General features: G+C 40.3%; 1 protein-coding gene across 2 annotated transcripts in view; it reads right to left on the bottom strand.

The window, feature by feature from the left end:
• Nucleotides 1-12,117, bottom strand: part of LOC102309964 (ephrin type-B receptor 1-B) — a 169,068-nt gene that overhangs the window by 38,327 nt on the left and 118,624 nt on the right. For both annotated transcript variants that reach the window (XM_005912843.3, XM_005912842.3), the window contains exons 6-7: nucleotides 9,419-9,543; nucleotides 1,142-1,304 (exon numbers count right to left, since the gene is read on the bottom strand). In XM_005912843.3, coding sequence (XP_005912905.1) covers nucleotides 1,142-1,304; nucleotides 9,419-9,543 — 288 coding nt within the window. The remainder of the gene's footprint in view (nucleotides 1-1,141; nucleotides 1,305-9,418; nucleotides 9,544-12,117) is intronic.

Consider the following 12,117-nt stretch of genomic DNA (forward strand, 5'->3'; position numbering starts at 1 on the left):
AGAGGCGGAGGCGGCAGAGATGTGGGTGTTGTTGCCGGCAGTCCTCTGGCGTGTTGCTGCTTGCTTCGACGAATGCCGTGCTGTGGCAGCCAGCCAGCAGATGAACCGTAAGCTGTGCTGGTGTGAGCGAGCATCAAGTATGCGCATGTATGTGCTCACATTCACTAGTATGGTTTCATACGCAAGGAAAGCTGATGCGGAACTATTGGGGAGAGTAAATGGGGCAGTGACTGTGCCACATCTGCTCTGCACACAGGTAAATAGCCACAATGATTGGCTTAATTACCATCATCATGCTTCCCATCTTCCCCTCCCTCAAGATCATCACCATCTCATTCATTGTAATCTTTGCTGTTTAACAGAGAGTCTGGAAATGTCACTCCTGTCTTTAATGTATTTTGAATTATGGCCAAATAGGCATTGTAGGCTAGCCATCAAGTACGGTACAAAGAGTGGAAAACTTATGCAGAGCATAAAAACGTAGGAAAGGCTAATATAAGTTCATATCTTTCTTTTTGTTGCTATTTTTGTTGCCTTGCACTTATGAAAACCCAGCAGAATACATCTTGACTGAGCCATGTGATTTTCCAACAATTTGACTGCCTGGCAGAGCTATCAACTCTTTGCAAGCACGCCTTCCTGCACATACACAAATGAACCCCAGCCTTGCCAGTTCACCAGGTGTTACCGCCCATCTTCAGCCCTTTCTCTCTCCAACAACCCCCCGCCATGCATGGCAGAAAATTTCTCTCATCAACTACTAATCACAGCTACGCATTCTGGGACAACTCTCCAGCAACAGAAGGCCTGGGTGAAAAACCAATTAGCTAAGCATTTTGGATCAAGCACAGTTAGTTGCACAAACAAAAGACACTCGGTGTTCAACGTATCCGAAGCACCCACACACACTCAAACCTGACTGTGAGGGAAATTAATTTAGCTGTAGAAATAGGAAGCGCAATCAAACATTATGCCTCTCCTCTATCTCACTTACTAATAATAATGCAACAACAAATACAAAGACAAGAACGTCTGAAAAAGAAAAAAAAAGAGCTATTGTGCATGAAACGAAACAAACGAGACAGAGAAGGATAGAGCGAGAGGGAAGGAGAGCTGTTTCTCCTGGCTCTGCAATCCTTACCATCTGTGAGGGTTTGGAAGCACATCTTGCTGCTGTATTTGCCAAAGCCAGCCACAGTCCGTGCGCGCACCTGTACCACATAGACTGTACCCGGCCTGAGGGCCTCCACACGCGCTGTGTTAGTTTGGCTCCGCAGGATAGTGGAGTTAATCTCTGCATGGTCCTGAAAAGAGCAACGATCACAGGCAGCAAGTTAGAGATAACTTCATGAGAAGATGTCAGAAGATGAAAGGATTAAATCACACCATGCAGAATTCAGAAAAGTCCAGTGTTGGCAAGTTTGAGATACAACAACCAAGTTTATGATGGAATCACGTATTCTGGTAATAGTAAGGAGAAATGGTCCCGAATTTAAAAGAAATTTTAAGTCGCATGTTACAGGAAATGCACTGTGCTTCTGAAAAACATCAGTGACAGAGAAAGAATAGAAGTCGATATAGAGAAGAGTAGATAAACAACAGACAGGAGCGACGAGGCAAAAGCCCTCCTTAAGGCTTCGGTGTGAATGCTGTATTAAACAGACAGTGGTAATATGTTTGTACACCAGTTTTTAAAAAGGCTTCAACCAGTTTGAACTTCAAATAAAATTTCAAACCACGACAGAGCACGTACGCGGTCTAAAAAACACTGTGTAAAATATAAAAGCATTTATACAGTTACACGCATGCACAATATTGTAATTAAAAGCAATCGTTTCTTGCGGTTTACAAAGAGAAATCGCTACGTCAGAACATTAAAAACGCCACTGCGTGGTTTGTCGCTTGTGATGTGCTTCATGAGGTAATTTAATTACTGCAAGAAGTTTGAACATTTGATCCTCAGTTTTGTTCTTTGAAGTGGGTTTGCTTTTGTTGATTTATTTTTATTTATTTATTTTTTCAATCCAATTCCTCTGGCAGTAAGTATTTTACTTGTTTATGAAAAGGAATAGCTTAAAAATTCTTGCACGTCCCATGCAACATTCAATTTAAGGTGTTTCCCCTCTATTTTTTGTATTGATTTTTGAATTGGAATATCTATTTAGGATAGAAATCCAGTGGTGAAATCCAGCTTTTGTCAGCTGAGACAACTGGCAAAAATAAAAAAACATTCTGCAGAAAAGTCGCTTTGAAACATGAATCCATGCTTTCATCACAACTCTGTTGGATTAGTGTAATTCTTTATATGTTGGTGTCGTCTTCAGCTGGTGCAAAATGCTGCAGCCTGACTTTTAACTGGACCACAGAAAAGAGAGCATATTACCCCTGTTTTATCCTCCCTGCCTGTCCATTTCGGAGTTCATTTTAAAATTCTTTTATTTGTTTTTTAGGTGATTAAATGGCCTTGCCCCGCCCTACCTCTCTGAGCTGCTGCACTTGCACTGCCCTTCCCCGTCGCTCAGCTGACCAGCTGCTCATGGATGTGCCGAGGAGCGGAGGCTCAGAGGGGACAGGGCTTTCGCCATAGCAGCTCCCAAATTGTGGAATTCATTGCTGTTTCTTATTAGACGGGCCTCTTCACTGCTAATCTTCAAAATTCGTTCTTAAGATCCACGTCTTCGGCTTGGCGTTTAACGCAGTTTGTATATTATTCTTTTTTTATCCTTTTGTTTCACTCATGTTTAATCCTATCTTGTATTCTACTGATGCTTTTATTTTGCGTTTTAGTATCAATTCTGTTTATTTTATGTTTATCTATTTATTTATTCTGCGTACTTTTATTTTGTAGCACTTTGGTCAGTGGGAGCAAAATATATAGAAATGAGGGGTGGCTGAAGATTTTTGCAAATTACTATATTTTCACTCTTACAGAGGCAGTCTGCAGTTTGCTGCAGTGTAGTCTGGGACCTGCTTTAGGTATCTGCTATTGTGGATCAGTAATGACTATGGCCTGTCACCTTCCCATAACCCAGAGTGAATATGACAGCCAGAAAATAAGACTGCACCTACACAACCCCCACCACTGCAAGCTGCTGATAGCTAGATGCTGACAGAGGTAGAGAAGGAAAAGGGCAGCTCAATGCAAAGGGGCCAATTTCCCTTGAATTAGTAGTGCAGTGTAAATATAGGTAACTTTTTCTTAAGTGTAATGAGTAAACTCATGCTTAATGCTAAATAAAAACTTCCAAAACATGTATGAGTATGCAGAGAAAACTTGAGGAAAAAAATGACAACACTATGGAGTAGAAAAAAAAATAAAGGTAGAGAGGGAGGGGGGAGATGGTAGGAAGCGATAAGAAACTCGAGGCAGAAGGAACCCACATCAAAATCATTATCCAATCTTATTGGTGTAATTGAATCATTCCAGTTGCTCTGTCATTGAGCAGACGAGGTAAACACAGCTATGAAATCTGCCCCCCCCCACATAATAACGTGAGCAATCACATTAACTCTTATTGGACACTCTGAGCTTGATGAAGACAAATGTTTGGGCCAGGGATGGGAGAGCATCACACCAACAGGCTTTCGCTCTATCTCTGAGAGAAAAGAGATATTTATAAACGGAATGCTGGATGTAACTGGTTTAGAGAGTTTAATCATTTCACAGACCTTTTGTACATGAGATCACACAAACTGTCATTTCACCAGTGTGCTGCATACAAATACTTGTGGAACTTGACTTCAGAGGAGCAGCTTGTGCATTTGAAAGAGGTGCGAAACACAAGAAGCCCCACGAGAGACTGAAACCCTTGTCACCTATTCATCTGGTCCAAGATATGGTTCAGTGCACACGGACCACTTGGGGTCAAGATTTGCCTATTCCTGCTTATCAGTCATCGTGAATTTCCCTGAATCACACCCCCATCTGCTGAGCTTGAATGGGGGACAGGTGAGCAGACAGATGGCAAATCGCCAATGGGCAAGCATCCCTTGAGGGAGCCCCAGCTAGCAATGGCCCTTTCATGCTGCCTGTCAAATGGGGATTATGTGACACACACACACACACATCTGCTACTTAAAATGAGCTGGCATTTGGCACTCCAGCAGGTTAGGAGATAACCAATGAAAGCCCATGCCAGGAGGGACTTCCAGGTATGAGAGGTCCTCCCCTGCTGCCAGTCAAATGAGGATTAGGAGGACCACACCCATACTTGCTAAATAAAGACAAAGTTGCAGGTGGGAAGGCAGATGGCGGAGCAGCCAATCAAAAGCGTTGCCAGGGGTGACAGAGAGTAAGCAATACGGGGAGTTTGGGCTCTATGACATGTAATAAAATCACCGAAACACACTTAGCGAGGCAACTCTCTCATGAATATTGTTCACAGATTTAATCGATTCATTTTTATTGATGTTTCCTTGGCCACTTGTCATCCTTTCACTTCTGGAAATTTGTATTTTTGTGTGACTTTCTGAATCGAAACGATTCCTCTTGTGGGTCTGTTATAGGTGGTAGTCATATAAGACTATTTAAAAAAGCCTGATTTGACTTCACTTCACTTGGTCTGCAAAAACAAACAAACTATGTGTACACAGACACCTCTCAAAGTACACATAGTTTGTTTGTTTTTAAAAAACAAAAACACCAAAAATGGACAGCATGGCTCCTTGGCACAGAGACAAACTTGGTAGTACCATGTGTCTTATTGAAAAGCTCACACACATGGGTGCACTCACACGCGCACATAAAGAGAAAGATGGGGAGTATATAAGACAACATTTTGATATTTGAAGAAAAAAAACTCTTCTATTAATGTTCCCAATTAAAATGTATTGCCTAAGGTTGGGAAAAAACCACTTTAGTAGGGGGCAACAATTTAAATCTCAGAGAGTAGATAGTTTTTATTTCCAAATGCAAATAATTACCACTGCCTCATGAATTCTAATCTAAAAGGAAAATGGTAATTATTTTTAAATTGTAAAATAGTCGTGATAAAAATACGACATTAAAGACCCCCAATGTCTCTTAATGATTTTGTGAAGTAAAGAAGTTAAACCAGTGTAAGAGCAAATTTTATCCCCACACAAAAAGGGTCTTGCATTTGTTTTTCATTGCGATTCTGCAAAGCTGTATGTTTAACACTAATGAGGATGGTAAAAGACAAGCAAGAAAATTCAATTTATCTAATGTAAGTTTCAAGGGAAACCTATTTGTTTTTGCTCTTTGAGTTTTTCTTGTTCTTTGTAGGCACCTTTTCTTTTTCTCTTTGTATGCATTCCATTCACCTGGAGACCTACAAGACGGCTTCGGTAAGTGAGTAGGGAGACAAACAAAGAGGGAGAAAAGAAGAGAGTGCGCTCTTGCTGAGGGACTGAGGGAGTGCTGCATAAGTTCCAATGAGAGAAAAAAAAGAAGAAAAAAAGAAAAAGAAAACTTTTTTTAGTGTGTGTGTCCATAAAAGTGTTGTAGTTGAGACAAAGGAATAACATGCATTCCCAATTACTTCTTCTGAGGACCTTTTAATTATATGTAAGGTGAGATTTGCAGTAAGACTGCCCCCCAAAAAGTTGTAAGTGTTAATGGTCAGTATGTTGCAGATCATAGTGACATGCCATAAAACTTGCATTTGCTCTCGAATTTGTCACACCGTAGCATGACAGTACTGCTGTCATCCAGAATGGATACACCTGGACTGCTGCCGACACACGCAAACACTGACACTCGCTCACACACAGATCCCGGCACACACACACACACCCTCTCTCTGACACCAGCAGAGCAATCAGTAACCAGAGCCGGTGGCTGCTCCGCTCCAGCCTTAATGGAGGGCCTGACCTCCGCTACGCTGCGTTATTTCCACCCTCCCCAAATTTTCAGGCAACCAGAGGAAAAGGGGTCTGAGAAAAATGGAGAGAACGAGAGCATGCGATTCTACTTTTTCTCAACAAATCTTCGACTCATTTAATCTTGCTTCCCAATTTACAGAGTCCTGAGACCGCTTACTCTGGAATGAGAAGGTAGGTTGAAGAAGTGAGCGAAGCCTGTTGAGAGAACAGCCTCCAGCATTTTCTTGAGGTTTCAAGTGAAATTGTCAAAATGCAGTCATTTCCAACAGCTTTATATATGCAGCTACAGCTTAAACTGCAGTTCTACTATATATGGGAAATTTGGACTTATTCTGCAGCTTTACGATTATCATTACTGTTAACATTTTATATAGCAGTACATTTTCAGAAATGATAAATATTAAGTTGTTCATTTAGTGATGTTGCTTATCATTAGATGAAATGTGCAAACATACACGGAAAAATAGTTCATAAGGCATAAAGAAGAGTTTTTGAGCACCTTTCTGCTTCAACACAGCCTGAACTCTCTTAGCTTTCTACTCAGTTTCTTTGGATTCATCTCTCCATGAAACCTGTTACCACTGTTTTTCAGTCCAGTTCTTTTGTAATCTGGCACAACTCTGCCTTTTTTCCCCGTTTCACTAATGAGACCTCGGCAATCAGTAGAAGGATAAACTGAAGGACCAGATGCATCTTTCACCTGAATTTTTCCTCCTACTTTTTAAGAATGTGATTTTCAGATACTGTTCAGCTGCTGCAGCTTGTTTTTAGGCCTGCTACGTCTTCTTTTGTCCTGCACTTGTTCATTTTCCTCAGCATATTTAAAGATAAACTGCGCACCATGCCAAGATATGCCAACTTTTCAGATAATACCTCTGGGAATCACTCCGTTGATGCGAAAAATATTTAATCACTGTCAAACTGTCACTTTTTGCAGATTCAACTAAAGAAATGGGAACAAATTATACGTTTTTGGCGAAGCGCTGCTAGTAATTTAAAAATTGGTTCTTTGCTAAGTTGTCTGTTATGTGTAAACACAACACGGGTTCATCCCTTGAGTTAGTTGCCTTTTTTATGCTTGAATGATTCACAGGTCAGTGTCGAGTAGCTTAAACAAACAAACAAAAACATTCCTCAGAAAATTGTCAGGTACAAGTACCGGTACTGGAAACGAGTGAAAAAGCTGCCACTTGTTTCTAAAGCTCAAAAACATTTTAAATTTAGAATAATGTGGCTCGAAACTTTTTCCACAGTATTGTATATGGGACATTGGTGCCATTGAGACATTTCTTTCCCAAAAGCAGTTATTTTAAAATAAAAATAAAGAAGGAAATACCTAAAGATCTGTGCAAACATTCTGCTTCACTGACAGCATGACTACATTTTTTTTTAGCTTTTCCAGCGAGTGACTTAAAGCAGACATGCTTTAAGCCTGAGTCCTGTAGCTCTAGCAGACAACCTTATGAACCAATGTTTTTTATGGCCCCAGAGGGTGTCCTGGTGGCTCAGCAGACAACATCACAGAGCATGTACTTTTCCTTGCATGTATATCTCCCTTTAAAAATGATCAAGAACCAGTCCAATCACTGTTGCATATGACATTCTGTATTGCACTGTCACAGAAAAAACAAAACAGCAAACAATCAAACCTGCGTACAAGAACTAAACTTGTATCGAATAAGTACTATGACGAGGTTGTGAGAGAAGTAGATCAATCCTTTATGAACAACCTGAAGTATTACTCAACACAAAATGTGACAATGCCATGCTGTTAGAGAAGTTGCCATTGTCAGTGACTATATGTGGCTCCCGGGGAGATGGAGTTTGCAGAAAGACAGCTCACGCTTTGCTGTGCTAAGGACTAGCTGACTGTGGCAGGCACACTGAGAAAATCAACTCCATAACCATAACAGTGTGACTACTCTCATATTCAAAAGGCCACATCATCACTTTACAGCAGAATGGGCAAGAAAGCAAGGAAGATAAACTCACGAGAAAGCCATGCCAAGGTTTGTGACAGAGAGAATCTACATGGCATTACGCACTTATGTGCATAGGGAAATTTAACAGGCTGGGAAATTACACTTCAATCCATTTAGCTTCATTTGATTCTTTTGGCCAAAAACTTCAACCACCTGCACTTTTGGTTGGTTGGTTGGTTGGTTGGTGCTTAATCAGGCATAAAAACACATCTACATTGACACTTTGGACAGCCACGGCTGGCTGAAGAAGTGTCTGTTCAGAACCTATAAAAAGCCGCGTCAGATCCAAAATACAGCTTGTCAGAAGAGGACCACCGTAGTGGAAATCTCATCTTCACAGCCCAGCGTGTCACAAAGCAATCACTCTGACTCTCCTTCTGTGTCTTACTCAGAGTCACACGGGGAAGTATTTTTCCAGATAGACACAAAAACATAGGGGTATATGTAGGTGCATTAAGACGGAGCCAGACAGGGTCGAGTACAACCTCTCTGTCACCTGAGCTATCCCAGTACAATTAGCAACCTTGTCCTTGTTAATTCACTAATTTGTGATTACGCAGTGCTCGTCTATTTGTGTGAGGATGCACTGCATAAACATCAATAGGATTAGGTTTCATTGATATTCATGAGCTAATGGGGGGGGGGGGGGGGCTGTATAAGTGTTATTTACACGACACTAAGCTGTCTGGCAGATAAGGTTTCTCAGGGCCATCGCAATCAGATTCAATTTCATGACCTGTGCAATGCCAGAGGGGAAAACAGCAAGCGCTGCAGCTAATATTGGATAACTGAGTTTCCAACTGCAAACACTATTTAAAAACATGATTGTTGTTCTCTCTGATAGAAAATGCTAAATGTGACAAAACTATTCTAAGGTGGGATTGTGAATATTGATCGCAAAGCCTTAGCCAAAATGAGTTTGTGTGAAGTAAATAACTCAACACAAAAAGAATAAAAAAAAAAAAACATTGATAAAACTATATTGATTTTTTATCTTTTATTTGAAAAGCAGAACATGAGTGAAGGTGCACCAAATCTTAGCTTAGGATGACAAGGACTGGAGAGAAAAAAAAACAAACTGCACAACCAACTTTGCTATACCTATCGATCAGCTTGAGGAGGACAAACAAGGACCCAAACAAAAAAGCTAAAGTCTCCAATCTCTCAGTATCATTATGTTCAAGGCCTTGGGAAAAGCCTACAGGTCAATACTTGTGCAGCATAGGCTCCGTGGGGTAGGACTGGCGACTTAATAAAGCAGACGTATTGTGTGTGAGCAGACGGGTCGATGTGACTCCCTCCAGATGCAATGCATTTTCACAGTGGGACAGGTTGCTGCACTACGCAGAGTGGGCCTGGAGCAGAGGTCAAACTATTCGCTTCATCAGCAGCCGAAACCAAAGAACAGTGGGAGAGGCAGAGTGAACACAGCGAAAGAACATATTATCAACCCAGGGGGACTCAGCTCAGAGATATCAAGGAGAGCTTTGGTTTTTGGGCGGATTTATATGCAGTTGAATATGCAGAGTAGACGACACGAGTAAAAGAACTTCAGCCATTACAGAAACACACACACACACACACACACTTACCTTTTCATAGTAGCGTAGCTCGTAGTCGAGGATGATGCCATTTGGCTGTTCTGGTTGAGGCCATGAGAGTGTGAAGCTATTCATGGTGGAGCTGATTTGGTGCATGATGGGAACTATTGAAGGAGCTGGAGGAGACAGAACGAGTAACACAAAATTAGTGCATTTCTATAATAACCGGCTTTAATTACACATGTTTCTCGCCCACAAGTGTTTGTTGGTTGTAGGTGGTTATTCAAAAATACTCAAATTCAAGATAATTAAACAGATTGGTGAGCAAGGGTAGCCTGACTAAACAGCTGAATTGCTCAGTTCTGTGCATGTTTGTCTGTCCTCAAGGCTCAATTTCATGAAACCTGGAGGTGAAGTTAGAAAATGTGGCTTCAAATGCAGAGCGCTTTCTCTAAAGTTAGGGGATTTGCTTTAGTGCATTTAATTCAATAATTCAATCCAAATACTTTCAAACATGATGGTCTATGTTTTAAAAAATAGTGCACTTTTGAATTCTGTACATGTGCAAATAAAACATCACGCTGCTGCACAAATACAAACTGAACTATTTCACCATCAGTATGCTTCTCAGAGTCCGAGCGGCTTAAACAGTGCAACTGCCTCTCTCATTAGTAAGCAGGTAAGCAGCTGAGTTAGAGCGATTAGGCCTGCTCTCTGCCATATTCTGGCACCGCAGGACCAAATATAAACTGGCTTTAGCCAAAACAGATCTGCCAATTTTGGCCGAGATTTGTGGGCGTGGACTTGGGCCGAGCGAGCAGGACTCTGGCTACCAGAATGGTCCATCACCACGAGCCTGGCAAGTGTCCCGCTACCATTGTGTTAGATTTTGTCCGCTGATGGGCAGAGAATTCAGGAGCATGAGTGTAGCCTCTACAGGATGCACTGGATCAGTTCTCCCTTTTCTTTCACGACTACTCATTCACACAGTTGTGTTAACTTAGACTTAAAAACTTAAATATCAACTTGTTTTCATTTCTGTCATTATTAAATTTCATAGACATTTTTTTCCTGAAAATTCAGTGAGAGTATAGGTAGTAAAACTAAATAAAACAGACACTGAGTGTCTTTGCTACCTTTGCGTTATAAAAAAATGAAAATATTGCACATTTTTATACTGATCAATCTTATGTTCTGTAAAAATATTTTTATATTAATTCACAATTTGCATCACAAGTTATTGTGAGGACTGCCGAGGCGTATTACAGCGATAACACTGTAAATACACGTTATTACTTTTGCCTTTAAAGAAAAAAGCACTTAAGGCTTAAAATCATTAAACTGATGAGACAAAATTATCATACTTGGCCACTTATTCATTCAGGAAATTGAACCATTATTATAAATGAGTGAGTCAGTATGTGACCCCACAGCAGTGAATTTAAAGTCAGATGTTTTCATTCAGTGAGGTTTGAGTAAAAAACATTGACTGATCAAAATCTGGTCATTACAAAACCATCAGCTTCGAGGGAAATTGTGCATTTTCTGCATAAGCAGCTGTTACGTCCAACATAATACATACTGAAAATAGACCCAGTAGAAATCACTTTGCATTTTATATTATTCATTTAATCAGTTTTTGTGTTATTAAGGAAAAAGTCTTGGGACCATTTATGAGTTTTCTCTTTTTCATTTAGTTGAATTATATACAAATAGATTGTGTTTGTTTGATTTCTTGTACACTTGCTTGTTGCATTTGAAAAGGTGAGTCCTGTAAAACCCTTACTGGCTTCTTTCCTATCATGCATAACAGTATTTGTATCTTCTGCTCAACTGTGTAAATAAATATGAAACTCGTGCATTTCATATTATGATTAATCAATGCAGACATCTTGGTAATTCCAAAAGATTTGGGTTTTTTTGTTTGTTGTTTTTTTCACTTGCAACAGTATACTCTATTATTAGCGATATCAGTATCAGTGATGTCCTAGTGAACCAAATTATAGAGCAGAAAGGGAAAAAATGCAAGCTTTGCACCCAGCCAGTATATTCAAGACGGAGTCAATACAAACAATGCCCCTGTTTGCATATGAACTGCATCTTTTTCATGTAATGAAACCCTTTAAAATCAAATCACTATAGTACCGTGATTGTTTTGACCCAGCTCCACCGTATATTCCATCCTTCAGCCCAAGTACACCTGAACGCACACACACGGGCTGTCAATTAACCCCGACAGTAAGCAATTTCCTGCTCATCTCATATTTTTTTGCCCTCTGCAACTGTCATACCGCTATCATCTGTGCTCCTCTTCATGCTTCACATGTTGCTCGGAGATTGTATTATAAATAAAACTTGATAAAACTTGCGCTGTGTGTGCATGCCGATGTGCCTGCGCTTATGTTTGCGTGCTGTGTTATATCTTTGAATTTAAGTTAGATGAAAGTCTAAGAAGACATTTTTTTAAATTCAAGATAAGACCTCTGTGTGAACCAGAGCGGGATCTGATCAGCTGCAAGCATGTTTTTAATCTATATGGACTACAAGTGTGAAGTAAAATGAATTGAACTGAAATTAAATTGAATCCTATTTTTACCGTTTAAAATAAAAAAGGTGTCACATGCTGATGCGGTGTCCCTCAGGCTGTCTTACTGCTTAGTATTGCTTCTTTTACTATTTTTGTCACTGCTGTTATTTAGCGAATCTGTGTCGTGTTGTTGCTGAACGCAGTATCTAAGCTACTTTGACAA

Source organism: Haplochromis burtoni, unplaced genomic scaffold (genome assembly GCF_018398535.1).
Source record: "Haplochromis burtoni strain Fernald_Lab_line unplaced genomic scaffold, NCSU_Asbu1 Contig_3, whole genome shotgun sequence".
Taxonomy (NCBI): Eukaryota; Metazoa; Chordata; class Actinopteri; order Cichliformes; family Cichlidae; genus Haplochromis; species Haplochromis burtoni.